This window comes from Crocodylus siamensis, chromosome 5, assembly GCF_052110815.1.
Source record: "Crocodylus siamensis isolate JL-2025a chromosome 5, ASM5211081v1, whole genome shotgun sequence".
Lineage (NCBI taxonomy): Eukaryota > Metazoa > Chordata > Crocodylia > Crocodylidae > Crocodylus > Crocodylus siamensis.
Window position 1 is genome coordinate 181,459,505 of NC_143399.1, and position 22,526 is coordinate 181,482,030.

The window sequence follows — 22,526 nt, forward strand, 5'->3', positions numbered from 1 at the left end:
TGGAATTGGACTGAGTAGAGCTTTTTTCTCAGTGGTTAGGGTTCAACAAGGAGTCAATATAGAAATAGCCGCAGTGTTGCTTGGACTTAGTCCACTTCTGTAACTACTGTTCCATATGACTGTTCTATATTGCCTCCTTGTTTTTTATTCCCTTGAATCAAAATAAGGGCAGAGGGCCTGCTTGTGCCATTTAGATACAGATTGGAGCATTAAGAGGCGAAACACATCCTGGCACAAAACATGCCAGCCACCACACCATTTACTGTGGAGGCCTTGCTCTCCACTGCCTGCCAGGTCTCCAGGTTTCCTCTGTCCTTTCTACTTCTGCCTGTGGTGCTATATAGGGATACCTAAGTGCAGGGATATAGGGTTTAGGGATTCCTAAATGCAGGGTTGGCAATTCTGCCTGAGCCTTACATATGCTAGAGGAGGAGAAAGAAATACTCCTTATGGCTTCCCTTCCCACAGCACAAGGCTCTGCAGAAACCAGGGGAACTGGGAGCTACATGAGTAAATCTGGTTTCTTTTAGTTCCCCATGCAAATTAATTAAAATTCCTAGTGGCTTAATCAGTGATTGAAAAACTGACTTTCCAATGAGGAGTAAAGCTACTGCTATGGGCTTTGCTATGCATGGTGTGCCAAGTTCACTGCATCTGGTGTTGCCCTTTTTCCTCTACCCTTGGAGCACTGAAGTTGTGATGGTAGTTGTTTTGCATCTCATTTTCCAAATGAACTGCAGGCAAACTGGTTCCCTATTCCAAAGATACGATCCAAAGAACAGAGGACAAGCACACCATAGACAAGAAGTGAAGAAAACCACACTCCTTAGCAACTGCTGTTGTGGCTGCAGCTGCAAACACATGATGGCATGGCTGTGTGGGAAACTTTCTGACCCTCACTGTTACTGCAGTTGCCTGTGGCAGGAAATCATGCGTAGCGGCTTGGGCCAGGATTGTCTTTTGTTTCTGAGGCTTAACTGTGAGTACATGTAGTCCAGTACCCCAGAGTCACCAGTATACACCGTTACTCTGAGCAGTATAGAGCTTTGGGGTAAGTGGAGAAGGAAGAAAAATGGCAAGGAAAAAATGAATAAGAGAATGGGACAGAAAAGCAGCCCACCAAAGAAAAAAGGCAAATCAGAAGGAAAAAAAGAGGCCACCTTATGTAGTAAAAAAGTAGGAAAAGTTCTGATCCCCAAAGAATCTGGGTGCATGGAAAAGAGCAGGGAAGGGAAAAGGGAGAAGCTGAAAAAGTTTAGAATTCAGACAAATAAGTGTGTGACTCACAGTCATTAACTTTTGTATACTTACCCATCTGCATGACCCTTCCCTTGTTCCTATTGCTGGTACCCTTGACCTCCCTGACGTCTCCTGCCACTCCCTCCTCCTGTTTGTTACACCCGCCGGTTGAGTCATCTCCTAAATTAGATTATAAACCATTCTGCCTAGGGAATGTATTTTTTCTGCATGTTTGTACCAGGCCCAGCACAATGGGGTCCTGATCTGGCCTGGGAACTCTGTGTGCACTTGTAAATACAAAGAAGCAGTAAATAATAAATGTGGCTGTGCTTGGCACAAAGGGATATGAAATAAAGCCTGTTGAAGGCTGAGTCCAGAGGTAAGTGGGGTCCCGTGGTGTGAGAGACTAGCCCAGCCCAGCTGCAGGGAGGCAGTTAGACTGGAGCTGAGGAGGGTCTCATCCCACCTTCGCCCCTGCCCCTGCTTGGCCCTTCCCCCCAAGGAGAAAGTAAGGGAGGAGACAGGGTACTCACTGACCCCTCTCCAATGAGGCAGGGTCCCCCCAAATCCTGGGCAGGGACTTCCTTGCCCAGGAATGCATTGGGCCCACTGCATATGCACACAGTTTAAAACCACCTGCCAACAGAAAAAAACCCCTCAGTTTGGTGTGGGAGCAGTGTGAGATGCATGGGTGAAAGCCCACTGCATCCCTGCACCCCAAAGCCCCCCAGTGACCCCCAACTGCTGTGGAGCACCCCGGATGACCCCCAGCAGCAGCTGGACTAGCCCAGCCCAGCTGCGGGGAGGCGGCTAGGCCAGAGCTGAGAAGGGTCTTGCCCTGCCCCGGCCCGTGCTTCACTCAGTCCTGCAGGGAACCACATGAACAGGCTGTGCAAACAGGCACGCTTTTCTGCCCGGTGCATTAGTTAATGCAGGAGTTTGCGCAGGAGGGTGAGTGGGAGGGTCTGAGGCCCTGCCAGTGCACCCCCCCCCCCCCAGAAAAGCCAGTCCCAGCTGTAGCCAGCCCACCGGTGGCATGACACCAATGGGACATGCTGCACCCCAAGGGTACCCTCGGGGTCTCTGGTCTCCCCCTCTGGCGCCTCAGAGGCATCCATCCAGACAGAGCCCATGGTTCTGGGCTCCGCGCAGACAGAGCCTCTGGCTCTCAGCTGCGGGAGCTGGAGCTCCAGGCCATAGTCCAGAGACTGCGTGCCATCAAGGACTGTGAATAGAAGATTGACTCCTACGGTCAGGCCCTTCACCCCCTGGAGGCTGAGGGTCGACCAAGGTCACCTCCCAGGGCAAGGGAGGACTCAGGGACCTCCCCTTCTGTCCAGCCACGGGGGTGGACCAAAGTGGTCAAGGGCTGAAAGGCCTGCTGCACCAGGGTAACCACCTTGCTGGAGCTTTGCAACAGGTATGAACCTCTTCCAGCCCCAGCAGAGCCTGACAAGCTGCCAGCTCCTGCAGGCAATCCTAGCTGGGTCATGTTGCGCTACAGAGATTTGGGAGTGGGGTTTAAGGGGTTGGGGGCACAGGTGGTGTTCTCTTCGATCCTCCCAGTCTTGGACTACGGGCTGTGGAGGGAGAGGAGGATCGGGGTACTGAACCAAAGACTGCAGTGCTGGTGTCATCAGGAAGACTTTGGCTTCCATGACCACAGTCTGCTCTTTGGTGAGAGATGTAGTGAGCTGCTGGGAAGGGCCGGCCTCCGCCTCTCTCCGCTGGGGAGGAGGCTTTTTTCAGCCAGACTGGTTGACCTGCTCCACCGAGCTTTAAACTAAGCCCGCCGGGGGATGGAGATACTACTGCCGTTGCTGGCCCACTGAGCAACCCTTGCAAAGCCAGCAGACCGAGGCACTTAAGGGAGCCCACCCTGCCCCAGCCCTGGTACAATCTGTGGGCAAGGCAGGGGCTCTCAAAGGGACACTTGCCTGCCTGTACATGAATGCCAGGCACTTGGGGAATAAACAGGAGGAACTTGTCCTCCTGCTAAACACAAACAAATATGATTTCAAAGGGATAACTGAGACCTGGTGGGACTCTACCCATGACTGGGCTACAGGTATAGACAGCTATACCTTGTACAGAAGAGATTGAGTGGACAAAAGCGGCGGGGGTGTAGCTTTCTATGTCAAGGAAAGCTATGCATCCCTGCAAGCTGACATTGGTGCCCAGGGTGGATGACTGGAGACCCTCTGGGTTAAAATCCATGGGGAATACGGCACAGGGGACACGATGGTAGGAGTCTACTACAGACCTCCTACTCAGGCTCAAGAGCTTGACCAGGAGTTCGCCAGTGAATTGGCTGAGGCTGCATGCTCCCGGTCCATGACTGTCATGGGAGACTTTAACTACCCAGAAATCTTGTGGGAAGAGCGCTTGGCCAAATCTGAATGGTCACAAGGTTTTCTCACGTGCATGGATGACCTCTATCTGACGCAACAAGTCTACAGGCCGATGAGAGGTAAAGCACTGCTCAACCTGGTACTGACAATGGGGGGTGATCTTATCAGCGACCTAATGATAGAAGGGAAGGTGGGTGACAGTAACCATGAGCTGATCACCCTCACCATTTAAGATAAAGCTGATAAGTCAGTTAGCAATATAGAAGTCCTCGACTTCAGGAGAACTGACTTTGACAAGCTCAGGAGGGGAGTTCAGGATGAGTGGTTGCTCCTCAAGGGAGCAATCCTGAATGCGCAAACAAAGTCTATCCCATCTTGGAGGAAAGGCTGCAAAAGGGTACAGCAGCCCCCTTAGCTTTCCGGGGAACTAGCAGGCCTCCTGTGTCTAAAAAGAAAGGCCTACAAAGGATGGAGGACTGGATCCACCTCCAAGGAGGAATATTCTGCACTGGTCCAGACGTGCAGAGACCAAACCAGGAAAGCCAAGGCTGCAACTGAACTCCAACTGGCTACAAGTATCAAGGACAATAAAAAATCCTTTTTTAGGTATGTGGGGAGCCGGAGGAAAACCAAGAGCAACATTGGACCCCTGCTAAACCAGATGGGACATCTGGCAACCGACACCCATGAAAAAGCCAACTTGCTAAATGGGTACTTTGCGTTGGTCTTTCACCAGTCCCAAGGGACGCCCCTGCCCATTACGGGATGGGAAGGCCTGGGTGAGGGAGATTCCTTACCCTCTGTCAATGCTGACCTTGTGAAGGAACACCTTGAGAGGCTGGATACCTCCAAGTCAGCCAACCCTGACTGCTTACACCCCAGCGTACTCAAGGAGATAGCGAGCATCATAGCCCAGCCCCTGGCATGGATCTTTGAGAACTCTGGGTGCTCCGGTGAAGTACCTGTGTGGTGCCTATCTTCAAGAAGGGGAGGAAAGTGGATCCAGCAAACTACAGGCCCATCAGCCTGACATCTATCCTGGGAAAGATCCTTGAAAAGATTATCAAAGAGACCATTCTCAACAGACTGGTGGATGGCAAAATCCTGAGGGATAGCCAGCATGGGTTTTGTTGCAGGTAGGTCTTGCTTGACCACTCTTATTTCCTTTTATGACCAGGTGACCCATCAAGAGATTGATGTCATATATCTTGACTTTAAAAAAGCTTTCAATCTTGTACCCCATGATCACCTCTTGGCAAAACTGGGCAGCTGTGGCCTTGGCTTCTCCACGATCCACTGGCTGGGGAATTGGCTCTGTGGTCGGATCCAGAGGGTGGTGGTTGATGGAAGTCAATCGTCGTGATGCGCTGTGACCAGTGTGCTCAAGCCTCTGTCCTAGGGCCTATACTATTTAACATCTTCATCAATGATTTGGACATTGGCGTCAGAAGTGGACTGGCCAAGTTGGCCAACAACACCAAACTATGGGGTAAAGCATCCACACCTGAGGACAGGAGGGTGATCCAGGTTGACCTCAACAGGCTCAAGAAATGGGCAGACGAGAACCTGATGGTGTTTAACACCAAAAAATGCAAGGTTCTCCACCTTGGGAGGGAAAACCCGCAGCATGCTTGTAGGCTTGGAAATGCTACACTGGCTAGCACTTTGGACAAAAGGGACTCGGGGGCCATGAATGACCACAAGATGAACATGAGCCTTCAGTGTGATACTGCAGCTAATAAAGCATGCAAAATGCTGGCTTGCATCCATAGATGCTTCTCAAGCAAATCCCAGGATGTCATTCTCCTGTTGTCCTATTGTGAGGCCACAGCTGGAGTACTGCATCCGGTTTTGGGCTTCACAATTCAAAAAGGATGTGGAGAAGCTTGAGAGGGTGCAGAGAAGAACCACGCGCAAGATCAGAAGTCAGGAAAACAGACCTTATGACAAGAGGTTGAGAGCTATGGGAGTCTTCAGCCTGGAAAAGCACAGGCTCAGGGGTGATCTGATGGCCACCTATAAGTTTATCAGGGGTGCTCATCAGGATCTGGGGGAATGCCTGTTCAACGGAGTGCCACAAGATCGAACAGTCACAAAATCCTCTGTGACTGTTTCAAGCTGAACATAAGGAAGAACTTCTTTACTGTCCCATCCCTCAAGGTCTGGAATAGACTGCCGCCAGAGGTGGTTCAAGCACCTACCTTGAACATCTTCAAGAGACAGTTGGATTTCTATCTTGCTGGGATCCTATGACCCCTGCTGGCTTCCTGCCCTTTGGGCAGGGGGCTGGACTCGATGATCTCCCGAGGTCCCTTCCAGCCCTGATGTCTATGAAATCTGTGAAAGGACAGATTCTGACCATTGGCCAGTCCTATTTGAACAGTAGTCCAGTTCCACATTTGAATTCCTCTTTTACACATTAATGCCCCTAAATACGAAAAGAAGAGTCTTAAACCTCATAGCAGTGAGTGGTGACTCAGCACAGATTGCATCGATTTTGGAAGCGGTGTAGCACAGGCAGTCTCTGCATGTGGCACGTGGCAGATCAGGGAGGGGACAGACTGCACAGCAGCAAATAGGGCAAGCAGCGGAAAGCAGAATAGCAGGTGCAGACATTGAAGCAGCATATCAGGCAATGGAAGGACATCAGAGTGATCCTCAGGGAAGGCTCAGGACTAATTTGTGGTAAGCCTGCCGAAAAGGTTCACCCCCACTGAATTGCAGGTTATTAAACCTGTCACTTGTAATTTTGAGCTTTTTAAATTTCCCATCAAAACTTTTCTGTTTTCCATAATGTTACTACATTTCTCCCAGCACCCAGGTAAATCTCAGCATTCATGGTGTTGTAGCTTGAAAAGTTACTGGTATTATTGTATGTGAAAGTTAAAGACCTTGGTCTGAGTTCTGTTTCCACAGTAGCAGAAACCTATTGCCATGTGTCATACCTGCTCAGGGGGAGGGAGGACTAATCCAAAGCTCAGTGAGGTCAATAGTAGTTTTGTAATTGATTTCAATGGGTTTTAGATCAGGCCATTAAACATATGGCTATCTTTCAAAGCAGAAAATCCAACTGCATTTGATGAATGTCTGCTGATTTGTTTTTTTTTTCCTTTTCAGCTACTGTTTTCAGCTGAGGGGGGTGGTATTAAATTGTGTTGCAGTGTTTTTATTTAAAACTACAAATTATATTATTCCATTATACAATGCACAGTTCATATTCTTCCCTTCTTCAGGCCACTCCTAGTGTCTGACGAAGTATATTATTGCCTATGAAATCTCATGCCTCTCTGAACTAATTTGTCTCTAAGGTGCTTCCCAGCCCTACCTTGTCGTCTTTGTTTAATATCCTATCCCTGTACAATTTATTTTTTTTGGCTACCCACCATGTTCCCTCCTGTCTTCTTGCTGATTCTTGCCATTGCAAATCTCTGGCCTTCAGAACTAACAAGAGTCACTTGTAATATTCAGATGTGGAGGCTGTGGTGATGGGTTAATCATTCTGTATAGATAGCCGTGGGAATTTCCTTAACAATAGAACAGCTTGTGGGTGGGGAAGGAAAAGGAGGAGCACATTGTGAGTGCTATAGATCTGGTCAACAGAAAAAAATAATGGATGAGGATTTCAAAAAGACAGTGTGTAATGATTAGGGATCCTGGTTTTCCTTTCATCACTGAAAAAAGCATTAAAAAGCAGATTGTCTTCCTTTACAGAGAAAAATGCAGATTTTTCTTCTTTTACGGAGAAAAAATATGGGAAATAGTGGGTTTCCCCTTGCAGGGTGGGCTGGGGGGAGTGGGAGGAGGGTGATCAGGCAGGGGGTGCTACATGCACGTGCGTGCACACACATGCATGTGGTAGCCAGAGAGAATGAAAAGCAGTCCCTGCTACTCCCTGCAGGTAGGTCTTGGCTGGAGAGGGATTGAGGCCCCCATAGTGAGGGAGGGAGTTGGGCAAGGCTGCGGCTGGGGTTGGGGGCCAGCCGGGGCAATGTGTGGGGCTTGGGGCCCCAGGGCCAGGGTGGGAATACACAGCTGCAGCACGGGTATGGAGCAGGATGGAGCTGTGGATGACTCATCTGGGGAGTGGCAGAGGGGCTCGCTTCCTGCCACTCCGTGTGCTCCTAGGAGGGTATGTGGGCATGTGCCCCCCAGATTTGTGTATGGAGTGGGGGGCTGATGTGGGCCGCCCACTACAGGCTCAGGGCTCCCCGCTCTGATGTTCCACTGGGGGCCTCCACAGCCTAACAGGCAGGACCCCGGTGCAGGAGAGCCGAATGGGGTGGGGAGACTTACAGCCATCTCTGGGAGCCCTGTGCCACCATGGCAAGGTGCCCCCTGCCCACCCAGCAGCAGCGAGGATGGCAGCATGGAGTTGTTCTCCCTGCTGCTGCCAGGGGAGTGAGAAGTGCCTTGCCATGGCAGCATAGGGTTCCCAGTGATGGCATGAGCCTCTGTACCCCCTCTGCCCTGCTGCGCTGGGTCCTATCCGCTGGGCTGTAGGGGCCCCCAAGGTGAGGGCAACAGGGTAGAGAAGCCCGTGCCCACAGTGGGCAGCCCACATCCACCCCTCCTACATGGGCTTCATTCCAGGCACGCTGCCTGTCGGGGAGCAGGAGCTGTGCTCTGCTCCAGCCGCAGCAGCCACCACCTCCGGCAGGCAGCAGCCAGGGCTCAGGCACTGCTGGAGAGGGCAGGGGACTGTGGGCCCAGGTCCATGGCCCTGTAACCCTGGCAGCTGGGGGCCCCCTCCAGTAGGGCTATGGGGCTGTGGGTCAGGAGTGAGGGCCACCAGCAGGGCCAGGGGGCTGTGGGTTGGGAGTGAGGGGCAATGATATGGGCAGGGCACTGGCATATCAGGGCTGTCCATGCCACAAAACAGTGTGGGGGACAGCTGCACCTGGACCCACATCCTAGTAAGTGAAGGGTGCAGGGGGAATCTCTGATTTTTCATGATAAAGAACCCAAAATAAAATGCCAAAATTTATAGGAATTTAGAATTTATTTTATTATAGTGATTGAGGCACTTCTAAGCTTCCAAATTGTTTTAAAATTGTGAATATATTGATAAGATATTGTGTTGAACTGATACCTATATATAGAATGGCATTTCATTTTAATTGTGGAAAAACATGGATTTTGGGTTTTTTAATCAGGGAATTTGTGTGTGTGTGTGTGTGTGTATGTGTGTGTGCACGGGGGGTGATAATCAGAGAATTTGCTTTTTTAAAACAGAAAACTAGGGTCCCTGGTAATGATGTAACAGAGTTTAGGCCATGTTTCAGAATCAGTTAAGATAGATCAATAATGCTGGTTTGGTGGTGACTTTTTTTTTTTTTTTGGAAACCCATGGAAATTGCAGTGTTGTGGTATGGGGTTGACCTGAAATTGCTCTCTTGTGTTTTATAAGCAAGGTATCTTTTTTTCCCATGGGAAATGAGGTCCCGTACATAGTCCTGGAACCCAGCTGATCATGCCTTCATGCCTGCTTAACGCCCTTGCTTTAAGGCCCCATATGAAAGGCCTTATCGTAGCAGCAGAGAGGCTCTCTTCTGTCCATGTCAGTGTTGATGCGCAGTCATCTAGAGTGGTCAGTGATAAATGGGCTGAGGTGCTCCACTTGCAGGAGTACAGTGCTGTCTGTGGAGCTGCCAACCACGCTGCAGGCTCGCTGGTGAGAGACAAGCTCATCCTCTGAAGATACTTTTGCTTTCTTGTTTCCTTTTTGTTCCATCCTTCTTGCTAACAATTACTGCAGCTCCATTTTTACGTCAGTTGGATGCTTATCTTGCTGGGATCCTATGACCGCAGCTGACTCGTGCCCTTCGGGCAGGGGGCTGGACTTGATGATCTTCTGAGGTCCCTTCCACCCCTAATGTCTATGAAATCTATGACATCAGTTCTGGAAAGTAGCAAGTGACTGTAAAAGCAACTCTCAGTTGTCTAAAACTCTCCTACCTGTATCCACATAATACAGCTGATGTTGACACATTCTTTTTATAGTTTTGGGCACCTTAAATGTTCATGTTTATTACCAGCACTCTAGCAGAAATACCTATATCAATATCAATTGGTTGATAATTTACAGATGTACACAGAGTAATGACAAAATATTAATAGGGAGGCAAAACCTGTGGTGAAGTAAAACTCAAAAAAACTATTTTGCTTTTCCGAGGACTGCAGGATTTCATGTGCAGACTTATGCTGACTTCATCAGTGAGACCTTACTAACAGCATCAGCAGCCTAATTTTGGTGACAAGCAACACAAGCTCTTTGAGACGAGGACTGTCTTTACCCTGACCCAGTGACTTCTTGATTTCAACATGGGCCTTTACAAATAATCAGTAACCAAACTGATCGAACACTAAGATACATATGTGCTAGTAAAGCAATTCAAGAAAGTTTTCCCATGTGCAGTACTATGCAACTCACTGCTTGCCTTCTCCTTAGAAGCTGAGGTCTCAAGTTTTATTTTATTTCATCTCAAACTGACACCAACAAATTAGGTTTAAAATTAATTATTTTTTCAGTAAGTGTTGTCTAAACAGTGGCTCATATGATGCTTTTGTTTGCGAGTGAAGATGAATCTGAAGTGTTCTTCCTTTGTTTCAGATGCAGAGGGAAATTGCTTACACAGGCAGAGATGGCTCAAATGTTTCCCGACCAGGATCTGCTGCGCATCCTTCTCATGCAATTCCGAGTTCGCCACCCTCTACACCTGTGCCGCACTCTATGCCCCCTTCTCCATCCAGAATCCCTTATGGTGGGGGCAGGCCTATGGGAGTGCCAGGAAACGCAACAATTCCCAGAGACAGGCTCTCAAGTGTACCAGTGTCCAGGTCCATATCGCCAAGCCCGAGTGCCATTCTGGAAAGAAGGGATGTGAAACCAGATGAGGACCTGAGTAACAAAAGCCTTGTCCTGTTTCGCAATGAAGGCTTATATGCTGACCCCTTTCTGTTTCATGAGGGGAGGATGAGTGTGGCTGCTTCCCATACTGGACACCCTCTTGACATCCCTGATCATATTATAGCTTATCATCGCAGCGCAATGAGGTCCTCAAACACTTACTTGAACCCCCCTATGCAACCTGAGATGGTGGAGCAATCACTGTACAGACAAAAATCAAGAAAATATCCTGAGAGCCATTTGCCAACTCTTGGTTCAAAAACTCCTCCTGCTTCACCCCACAGGCTAGCTGACGTAAGAATGATTGATATTCATCCTCATCATAATGCTCACGTACCCCCTCATGCCATCCAGCCCGACAGGTCTTCTCCTAGTCGCCAGTCCTTTAAAAAAGAACCAGGAGCACCTATCTACATGGAAACTAAAGCACGAAATGCTGGAGGATTATCTGGCATGGCTGATCTTGTTCCATCTGTGGCTGACAGGCAAGCGTTTGGCTACGGATCAGTGGCAGTGCCCAAAGATAAAGACACAAGGTAAGACAGAAAAAGGCTATAAAGCATCTAAGCAGGAGCAATCCATAATCTGTGAGGCTTACCTCATTTAGTATACAGGAGACAATCACTCTGTGCTGCTCCTGTCCTTAAATATGGATGATGCTAGTAAGTAAGTAATTTAAAGGAGGCAAGATGCACAAAATAACTACATTTACTAACCAGAAAATTTTATCTCCCAGCCGTGACCTGTAGTCATTTTCATTAGTGTAAATTTCAGGCACTTGAAAAAAAAAAAATGATTAACTGAGATTTTGTTTTTTCAGACAAGCAAATCATGTTACACAAACAAATGACGTGCTGCTGATGCTAATAAGGGAATATATTTCATACCTGTTAAAAATGACACTGATATTACAATTGTGGTTCTTTATGGAGTGAAGTTTTTTCTCATCTAGTGTTAGAAAATGAAAAGAATTTATCATCAGCTGTCTTATCTGTTATAAAAGTTGAATTTGCATAAAAATAGAACAGTTTGTTTTTCATATACCCCTTGGGGAGAAGGGCTGAGATCATCAAATCTGACCTTTGGAGGAAGGTACAACAAGGATGTTCTTCCTGCTGATTTTTTCAGCATTGCAAATAGTTACCTGGTGACCTGCCTGTTGCTAGTGACCTGTGGTAGTGTTGTCTCCTGTCTTTTTAAGGGCCAGATTCATGCAGAGGCCTATAATAGCTTGTGCCAGCATAGACCTTGCCCCAGGGGGAAAAGATAGGTCTATTGGCATTTGGTTTAAATGAGCTGTGTTAATCTCCAGAGTACTGTCTGTGCTGCTAAGTTTTATAGAACTCTTTGGGGAAGTGAAGTGGGTCAGCTGGGAAGTGCTGGATTGGCAATAGCTAAAGGTAACTAACTACTGATGCAACCCATGGATAAAAGGAGGACCTTGGATATGTCACCTAGTTGCCTCTTGTAGTTGATTGACAAGCTCAGAAATTGTCATATCATGCTGTACTTGGCTAAAGAAAAGAGTACTGTAAGGCTCTGAGACAGGGGAAAATGGAGGCAACAAGTGTCTCAAAAGGAACTCAGACATCCACAGACTATGACACATTGAAGCCAGCCCAGAAAGCTAGTGTTGCGTTGAGGAATTGAGTTAGGAACTATTTCATCATAGGACAGTGGGGTCTTTTGGAAACATACACATACATATTTCCAGTGATGTAGCTAGGAAATTACTTAAAACATATTTGTCATGTTTAATCCAAAAGATTGGATTTGGATCAAAAAAAACATTTTAAAATTTCATCCTAGTCATGGAAAAAAGCAGACTGTGAATTTTTTTCCTTCTCTGTCTTTTCTCATTTCCAAACACACACTCTAGTCTACTCATATGTGTCAGTATATATGCACATGTGCACACACACAGGTGAACGTGGAAATCATTCTGTAGTTTTTTGAAGGAATCTGTGTTCCAGCAATTTAAGTACTGCTTCTACGGTGTATTTATAATAATAAAAGTAACATTTGCATAATTATACTTCTAAAAATATACACGGACTTAAGATTCAACACCTTGTATATGAACAAAATTATGCAGTAATATTTTTAAGGAAAGTACTTGTGGATGTTTCTGTTTCTTCCCTTTTCTTTTAACCTTGAGTGTGTTGATGTTTAAGGGAGTCTTTCTAAATACCAAGAGCACTTAATACAAATTAGCCTAATGTCTAACTTCTGCAATGTTACCTTAGGAAATATTTTTGAGTTCTATAAATATAAAGAGCCCTACACCTTGTTCAGCCTGTTATAATTGCATAAATAGTAAAGCAAAATGTTACTGAAACTTTAAGGTAAATAAATAACAATACAAAATCACTCCTAGCTGAGATGCTGGATCTGAATTCTGTTTCAACTCAAAGCTGAATTTTTACAGCTCAGTTATGAAGACCTGAAAGGCAAGATTTATAAAAGAAGCAATAGAAGCTTCTTTACCTCTGGCAATGAGAGGCACAGCTGCAGTCTAATCAAAAGGTCATAACTAAATTCCACTCTTTCAGCAACACTGCAGTGATGATTACAGAAAAAATAATGGGGCTTCTACTTCAGTCCTTACCTACAGGCCATAAAATTTACCCAGGTACAGAGAGAACAGGCCCAAGTTCCATACGGTACTTAATTTCTGCATCCATCATTTAATGATGGTCTTTGTGAGACTTAAATGATGCCCATGACTCTCACCCATAAGCAGTACGCATGTGGACTACTAAGGGTTTGGAATTTAGATAGAGTTGATCAAGATTACCTGAAGGGAGAGTGGAAATAGTGTGCCAGCTGGGCCACATCAGATTTTCCTACATTATCTTCTATTCTATGGATACTGCTTCATAGAGCAAAGGATTGAGGTTCCAAAGGCCTAGCCGCCTTCTGTAGATATTTTGTTGATAACAGACAACTTTAAAATACTTAGGAGCTGTCTGGGGCTACTGCAAACCTCAAACCAGCCAGCCCATCCTGCTGCTGCTACTAGTTTGCTATATTAAGAGGAAAACTGTAATTTATTTGAAGCAGCAGCATTGTCAGCTTCTTCTTGCCCAGATAAATATATTGATTAAGCATATAAATACAGAGAAGAAACTGAAATCAATCCTGGAGAAGTTAGAAATTTTACTAAATCTGTCTTCTCCTGCTCTTCACTTTCAGTTGTATACCTTTTAGCATATTGGATTTCAAGGGACCCTGCGCTAGTTTTGTTAAAGACCAATGGGGGTAATACTGTTAGGAATTTGATGTCACCTGGGACAGAATTGAGCCACAAATACCTGAGAGCCCAAGAAAGATAATCACAAATCTTCTGTGTCTTCCCATTTTGGAATTTCCTATTTAAGGCATTATTTTGTAGGGTTTAATGTTTGAATTGCTTTAGACAATAAAAAGGAGAATAAAAAGTCCTTTTTCAGATATGTGGGGAGCCAGAGGAAAAGCAAGGGCAACGTTGGACCCCTCCTGAACCAGATGGGGCAACTGACGCCCAGGAAAAAGCCAACCTATTAAATGGGTACTTTGCATCGGTCTTTCATCAGTCCCATGGGACGCCCATGCCCATTACGGGACAGGGAGGTCTGGGTGAGGGAGATCCCTTGTCCTCCATAAATGCTGACCTCATGAAGGAACATCTTGAGAAGCTGGATACTTTCAAGTCAGCCGGCCCTGACAATCTACACCCCAGGGTACTCAAGGAGCTGGCGAGCATCATAGCTCAGCCCATGGCACGGATCCTTGAAAACTCCTGGCGCTCTAGTGTAGTGCCCGAAGACTGGAAGAAGGCCAGTGTGGTGCCTATCTTCAAGAGAGGGAGGAAAGTGGATCCGGCTAACTATAGGCCCATCAACCTGACTTCTATCCTGGGGAAGATCTTAGAAAAGTTTATTAAAGAGGCCATCCTTAATGGACTGGCCGACACCAATATCCTGAAGGATAGCCAGCACAGGTTTGTTGCAGGTAGGTCTTGCTTGACCAATCTCATTTCCTTCTATGACCAGGTGACCTATCACCTGGACAAGGAAGAAGAAATGTCATATATCTTGACTTCAAAAAAGCCTTTGATCTGGTATCCCATGATCACCTCTTGGCGAAACTGGCCAATTGTGGCCTTGGGTCCACCACGAGCTGCTGGCTGGGAAATTGGCTCCGTGGTCGGACCCAGAGGATAGTAATAGATGGAAGTCACTCATCGTAGTGACTTGTGACCAGTGGGGTCCCCCAAGGCTCTGTCCTGGGACCCATACTGTTCAACATCTTCATTAACGATGTGGACATTGGAGTCAGGAGCGGACTGGCCAAGTTCGCCGATGACACCAAACTTCAGGGCAAAGCATCCACGCCAGAAGATAGCCGGGTGATCCAGGCTGACCTGTACAGGTTCAGCAAATGGGCGGACGAGAACCTGATGGTGTTTAACACCAAAAAATGCAAGGTTCTCCACCTTGGGAAGAAAAACTGCAGCATCCTTATAGGCTCGACAGTGCTACACTGGCTAGCACTATGATAGAAAGAGACTTGGGGGTCATCATTGACCACAAGATGAACATGAGCCTGCAATGCGATGCTGCGGCTAGTAAAGCGACCAAAACGCTGGCTTACATCCATAAATGCTTCTCAAGCAAATCCAGGGACATCATTCTCCCCTTGTACTCAGCCTTGGTGAGGCCGCAGCTGGAGTACTGCGACCAGTTTTGGGCTCCACAATTCAAAAATGATGTGGAGAGGCTTGAGAGGGTGCAGAGGAGAGCCATGCGCATGATCAGAGGTCAGGAAAACAGACCTTACGACAACAGGCTGAGAGCCATGGGACTCTTTAGCCTGGAAAAACATAGGCTCAGGGGTGATCTGATGGCCACCTATAAGTTGATCAGGGGTGACCACCAGGATCCGGGGGGACGTTTGTTCATCAGAGTGCCCCAAGGGATGACGAGGTGGAACGGTCATAAACTATTGTGAGACCATTTCAGGCTGGACATAAGGAAGAATTTCTTTACTGTCCGAGCCCCCAAGGTCTAGAACAGCCTGCCATCGGAGGTGGTTCAAGTACCTACATTGAACACCTTCAAGAGCAAGTTGGATGCTTATCTTGCTGGGATCCTATGACCCCAGCTGACTTCCTGCCCTTTGGGCGGGGGGCTGGACTCAATGATCTTCCGAGGTCCCTTCCAGCCCTTATGTCTATGAAATCTATGAAAGATTAGGGGTCAGCAACCTATGGCCCGCAGACTGAATCCAGCCAGCAGCAGCTCACAGAATCAGAAGCATACTCCAGTTGGAGCTGCATGATCTTACTGCCTGCCAGGTTCAGTTTATTCCATCCACTGCTGCCACAGCAGTAGAGGAGGTGTGCCCAGGGTCCCATCACCTACCCTGTGCTGTATTCCCCTCTGCAGCCTCTGCTGATCACAGGAGTGCAGAGATTTGCACGTTGTGGCAGGGGTTTGGTTGCAAATAGCAAGCTGGTGGCAAATAGTTGCCTATCCCTGCTTTAGATGATTCTCTTCCTTCAGTATTCCCGGGGAGCCTCCCACCATGATACCGAAGCACCAGTTCAATTCTTGAACTAATTCATAACAGTTGTTTCACAGTCTGGCAACAAATTTCAAGTGCTGCCTGGAGGTTTCAAAAATGAAAATGTCTGGATATTTCAATGTGAAAGAGACATCAAAAGTCTACTCCCATGTTGATTCTCATAGAAAAATTATAATAGATTGAAACTTTTTCACTAAGAAATCGGAATGACTTCAATCTGAGTAAAGGAATAATTACCTATTTTTTAGTGAATGAGTATTTTGAAGGTGATTTTTTGGATGGCCCATTTGTGTAGTTAGTTCTGGAGGCTACAGATGTCAAGATTTACATACATACTTTTTTCTGAGTGTACATTTTTGTCCTCCCTCCTCTGTGCTTCACAAAAATCCTAATAGACACTGAAGTCAAGTTAATGCAGTTATTTTAGCTCTTGAGGCTTAAGTTTAGGTACCATATTGATTTGCATACCACACACTTCTTTCCCCCAAAAATTAGCTCTCCAAAAGTAGGTTGCATTTTTTAAGTGAGGAAGCTGATGTCTGGGTGGAAAGAAGCATGGGGTGCTGTAATGTGTTCTGAGGACTGTGCCTCTCCTTCCCTTCCTGGACTGAATAAAGCAGGGATGGAGACTACTTTTCAGTGTCACTTACTCTAGCCTTGCAAACTCCACAGATCAAGCTTTAATCCTATTACAGGTGGTATTGAATTTTGATGAACATCTTCAGGGTCCTTTCACTTATGCTTTGCAATGAGACCTAGAAGAGTAAGTAGCCATCAAATACAACCAGGTATGGTCGGTGCCTTCTGCTCATGGCTGGTTCTGATTGAGTGTGCTGGAGGGGAAAGAGTCTCTAAGCTTTCTTCCTGCTTGGACCCTTGTCAGGAGCTGTGAGGAGGCAGGATGGCTGCTTGTGCTATCACTGAAGAAGTAGGGCCAGTTCTAAAAGGACTTTAACTGCCTAACCCTGGAAGTGGCTAACATACATTAGGTACTGCTGCCTTTCGCTTGAGAGTTCCTCTGGGCTCTTGGGGTACAGACAGGGTACACATAAACTGGTATAAGTGATCAGAAACCAACTCAGATCTGTAACACAACAGACGTTCAGTGCACATAAACTGATTTTGGTTTTTTTGAAAGTGGTTTAATATAAGCCTAGATAGAAGTAGTATCAATTTAATTTATATCAGTTTACTGAACTTCTGTCCCAGATCCTTTCCAGATGCAAATTAACTCACAGTCCCAAAGCCTCCCAGGATGCTTTGCACCTCTCCCACAAACCCCCATTTCCCCCCTTGTGAAGTGGGCTGACTAGCTTTGGCCCAAGCTGTCTGCTCCAGCTGAGCAGTGAGGCATGCTCTAGTGCCACCCAGCTTCTGACCTGAGCCACTGTAGGCATGTAGCTGCATTTCTGAATTTAAAAGTGAATGAATGTTCACTTGCTTATCAGTTCAATCTATGTGTCCTAAATTAACCTGCAAAGATTGAATTGATTCAGCCTTGGGCTTTTTGACTGCCTGTACTTGGCCTATGTGCCCAAGTCAGGGCCATTTCCATCTGCTTGGGATCCTGAGTCTAGAATCCTATTCTGAGCATAAACACTATGACTCTTCTGTCAGATACATGAGCAGGGCTCACAACTCTCCCTTTAAAGTACAACCATCAGACTACAAGAGAAGGTATATTGGGGGGTGCCATTACCTGTATTTACAGAATAACCAAGTGGCTAGAGCACTTACCCAAGTAGTGGGATACCTTGATTCAGTGCTCTCATCAATCCCAGGGCTTCAAATCCACCTCTTCCACCTCTCAGGAAAGTGCCATAAGTAGGGTTATTGCACAAAAAGGAATGTAAGGTTCAAGGGGGGCACTACAGTATGCTTTACTGCTGGGTTGGAGCAGATAGCTTGAACTAAGGCTAACCTGCCCTCTCTGTAAGGAGATGTTTGTGGGGGAGGTGCAGAGCATCCTGGGATGCTGGGGGACTGTGAGTTAATTTGAATCTGGAGGGCTGGCAGGGATCTGGGACAGAAGTTCAATAAAATGATTTAACCTAAATCAGTTAAGTCTGATCCTGCATCCATCCAGGTATATCTTAAACCGGTTTTGGCCATTTGAAAGCAGTTTATATGCACTGAACTTCTTTTGTGTTACAGATTTGAACCGGTTCCCAATCCCTTATACCAGTTTGTGTAATTTCTGTCCCTAGCCATAAGCTCCAAGGGGGAGTGGGTGTTGGTATGTATCCTTGCACTAAGAAAGTCCTATTGGCCAGTGCTAGGCTGCTCTCTGCTACATGCACAGGTTTTTGGATTGCCTCTCAGAGGTGCCTAAATCTCCCTGTGCACTGCATTGAATCAGTCTTATTAGATGACTGAAGTGCTTGATGCACATTAAAAATTAACCTGTCTCTTTAGATACATGCAGAGGGTTTCTGCTACACTTCACTTTTTACTCTCCTTGGTGATCCAGCTTGCTTGGGTGGTGTCTGTCAGCACCACTCTCTTAACGGGTGAGAGAGGTGGCTGTTGAGAGAGGCAAGCTCTCGCACTGCCTGGTGACAGAGCATGCAGTTCACACACATACACATTCCTAAACCAAAAGACCCTGTTCTTCTCTTTTTGTGAAGTCATAATGTTTAGCATATGCTTTTCCCACATGGGCAGACGGAGGAGAAGGATACTCGTTTTTTGCCAGTATCTTGCATTTTCTTTGATGAAATGAATAGATTTTGTACCAGGGTTTAAAAATAAATGTTAAGGCACTGTAAAAGCCTGTTCCAGGACAGCACTCTAAATAACTCCTGGCGTGGGGAATATGGATCACAGGTGATGCACACATGTAGCCTAGGGTAGGTGATGAATGTGAATGAACAGTTAAGCAACTGAGGTCAGGTATCAACATCAAACTTGTACTGGTATAGGTGATTGGGAGCGGGTCTGTACCTGTAACAGATCAGAAGTTTTGGCACAAATCCCCTCTATACCCGTAACATACAGACTGGTATAAAAATGGCAGAGAGGTTTGCCCTTCTCCCCTCTGCCCCCCTCCCCAAGGAGCCAAGGTGTGTTCTGTTCGCTACCAAACTAAACTACATCACTTACAAAAAAACCTCGTAACTTAGTTCTGCCTCTGGCTTTTTGAATGTCTGTATCTAGCCTGAATTTCTAGTTTGTGCCTGTACCAGGCATGAGGTATCTCCTGTGTCATAAGCCTGTAAAAGATACCCCCAGGATAGGGAAGGAGAGTATAAGTAACGCTTCGATAGTTTCACAGCGAGAGGCAGGCATTGGTATAGCGACGTGTAGTGACCTGCACAGACTGGCCTTCAGGTAGCAACAGCATGGAGAACGACTGGTTCCCTACCACACATCTACACAAGGAAGAAACTTGACTGGAAAACGGGAAGCCTACGAGCAGCCAGCAGCTGGGCTCTGGGAGAACAAGGGCTCCTTTCTGTGGTGCTTCCCCCAGAGTGAGACGAGGCAGACTTGTTTTCTAAACAATCAGTTCAGGAAGGGAGTTGTGAAACGGCCCAACTGCTGCCTGGAAGAAGAGCACTAGGGAGTTTTTCATGCATTCTTTGCTTTTGCTGAGGCATCATGCTGCCTGAACAGTAGACGCCAAGTGTGGTCGAGGAAGCTGTTAGGACTGGGTGTAGAGTCAATCCATAGCCTGCCCTTCACCCCCTCCCTCCTTCCCCCACCCCCCATCTGTCTCTCCCCACAGTCGAATCAAAAACCATACACACCATGCAAGGGAGTGCCGTTCCGTGCTTGTCCTGCCAGACTGCAGCGACTTACGTAACTGCTTTAGAGACAGGCAGCCCTCCCTGTTCTCCCAGCTGGGGGGAAGCTGAAGGCTAATCTTGGACCCTGGGGTGGAGAGGGCGCATTCTTCTTTCCTGCTGACGGGGTCGGTGTGGTATTCAGGGCGGCTGTGGCAGCACATTCTTTCTTTCCCGTTCCTTTGCAACGTGTTCTTCTTTCTTCCCCGCCTAGGGCGTTTTGCCTCCCAACCTGCTATGAGGTGCTTGAAGGGATCTCAGCAGCACAGTACATTTTACCCCCACCTCCTGCTGCCTCCCTCCCCTCCAAATCCTCAGAGAGGAAATCCTGCCATGCCAGCACATTCCCCATGTCAGAAAATGGAGTGGGAGGGCATGCCAATGTACACTGTTCTTCCCCAAAAGTAACCTGTTTCAGAAGTCGCAGCATCGTGGGGCTCTATAGAGCATAGATTACAGGTCTGCTCCACTGCTTCCATTTGTATTGTTCCTATTTATTGTGAGCTTGAAAACAGCCCAGATACTGAGCAAGCAGCAAGGCCAAGAGCAAACTTTTATTCAGAGACTGAATTTACTAAAGGTAATATTGTCTCAACTCTAGTGACTCATGGTAAGCACTGTACTAAAATTGGCTTGATCCTCAGAGATGCTACAGCTTTCATCGGCTTTAATGGGAGCTGCAAGTTCTAGAAATCAGTCTGCTTTTTGATGCGTATAGTTACGAACTTAAATGTTGAACTTTAGGCACCTAATTTTGAAATGCTCTGTTTTGATTAGCATAACAAACAATGCTCCAACCTTGTGGCAGCTTTAAAACAATCCCCTTTGACACAATAAGCAGCTCTGGAGCATATGTAGCATTCTTTAACATCCTTAACATTCTGACCATATGAAAATAATCTGCTCTGTTCATTTAATTGCATTTAATTGTTTGATTCTTCATCATCCTCCACCCTGTGGCCCCTACCTCCTCCCATAAAAAACATGTTTTCTTAACTTTCCATAGCAGGAGACCAGATCAGCTTTGTGTTGCAATAATTTCACTTGACCCATAAAATTGTTTCCAGATTATCAATTTAGTAGAACAGATAGACTTCCAATTAGGTTTGGATCCAGGAAAGGATTTATGATGATTGCCTGAAAAAAATCCTTTTGTTATTAAGAGTAAAAAACACAGCATGAAAGGTTGTTAGGCTATTTTCACCACAGTGTTTTAGCGCTTACTTTTTGTTTCAATGGATGGTTTCAAAGGCTACTGTTGTCTGAGCCATTTTCCTTATTTTTGAGATCAATAATGGTGGAAATGATGCAGCATATTTCTAGATTTAAAATAGATTTGAGGTCTGATTAATTAAACTGCTTGGTGCGCATCAAACTGCCTTTCTGCCTAACAACAAAACGGGGTACATGTTAAAGCAATATTGTAAAGGCACATGGGAGTTTATTCCTTGTTGCCAACTGACGGAGCCTTGTACACCCTGGTGGGTTCTGTGTCCTTAGTTGAGAGGATCAACAATCACTGAAATTTCTGGTTATCTGCTTCCCTGAAACCCTCTTGTGACTGTAACTCTGAAGCAGAATTCCCCTACAGCTCAAGACTTCCCAACAAACTTGAATTTCATCCCCAGTGACAGTCTGAGGCAATTTCCTTTGAGGTCTAATGGTGTTAAATGCCAGGGCCACTAACCCCCTTTAAAGGAATCATTTTGTTCCTACCATTATTGTCATCTCTACCAGACTTACTGTTGTTCTGTACCAAGCAACAGTTTTTTTTTTGCAGCCAGCTTGAAGGTAGTGATCAGAGCTTATGTAGCTCGCTCACTAGTGTAAAAAGGCACCAAATGTGCCACCTCGGGCCATTTAGTTTACAAACAAGTCCCAATTTCTTTTGTGAGAATCTCCTACAAGGGTGTATGAGGCATCTTTACTGCCCTGGGGTGTTATCTTCCAAGAACTTCGATTATGAACCATCATGAATTTTGGAGAGTCGTTAGCAGGTGCCGAATGGCATTTATTATGATTTCCCACTTGTCAAATGAAATATATATAAAACTGCATGGAGGCATGCCACATTTTGTGCATATATAAACCCTTTTAAAAGGATTTTATAAAACACTTTTAAGAAGATAAGAGCCAGATAGAGCCTTTTCCAAAAAGGCATCATTTAAGCCACATGCTACTCGGTGTCTGCTTTAACATGATGCCATGATGGTACATGTGTGCACATGACTAATTCTGAATTTACCAAAGTACCTGAGTATGCTCATCTAACTACAAGTGCAAATGTAAATACACAATTGCAGATGGACCTAATCTACTCTGTGATCCTTATTGTTTGATCCTGACTGGCACCTCATGGATAGCGTATTTGTTCTCCATTGTTTTGCCCTTGCTTTTTCAAATTATTCAGGGCATTTGCATGACAAGAGGATCTGTACAGTCTGTGTTGAATGTCCTCTGTCAGTGTTTGTAACATTGCAATAGTTTCCATACCAGACAGTTGTGATGTCAAGTGCAAAGGATTTTGGCTGGGAAGTATGCAGCTGGGGCAGATTAAATGCTTCAGAAACAAAGATCCTTGTTTTGGGCACAGTAAAAATAGTAACAAGAATCCTAAAATCCTTAATCCTGAAGTCCTTTTACTCAGGCAAAATTAGAGACCCAGTGGAATTTAAA

At 46.2% G+C, this 22,526-nt stretch overlaps 1 protein-coding gene across 23 annotated transcripts in view; it reads left to right on the forward strand.

The window, feature by feature from the left end:
* Positions 1-22,526, forward strand: part of KIAA1217 (KIAA1217 ortholog) — a 684,182-nt gene that overhangs the window by 603,921 nt on the left and 57,735 nt on the right. For all 23 annotated transcript variants that reach the window (XR_016442337.1, XR_016442336.1, XM_090047343.1 and 20 more), the window contains one exon: positions 10,201-11,033. Coding sequence is in view for 21 of the 23 variants with exons in the window: in XM_090047343.1 (XP_089903469.1) it covers positions 10,201-11,033 (833 nt within the window). In the remaining 2 variants the exon portion in view is untranslated. The remainder of the gene's footprint in view (positions 1-10,200; positions 11,034-22,526) is intronic.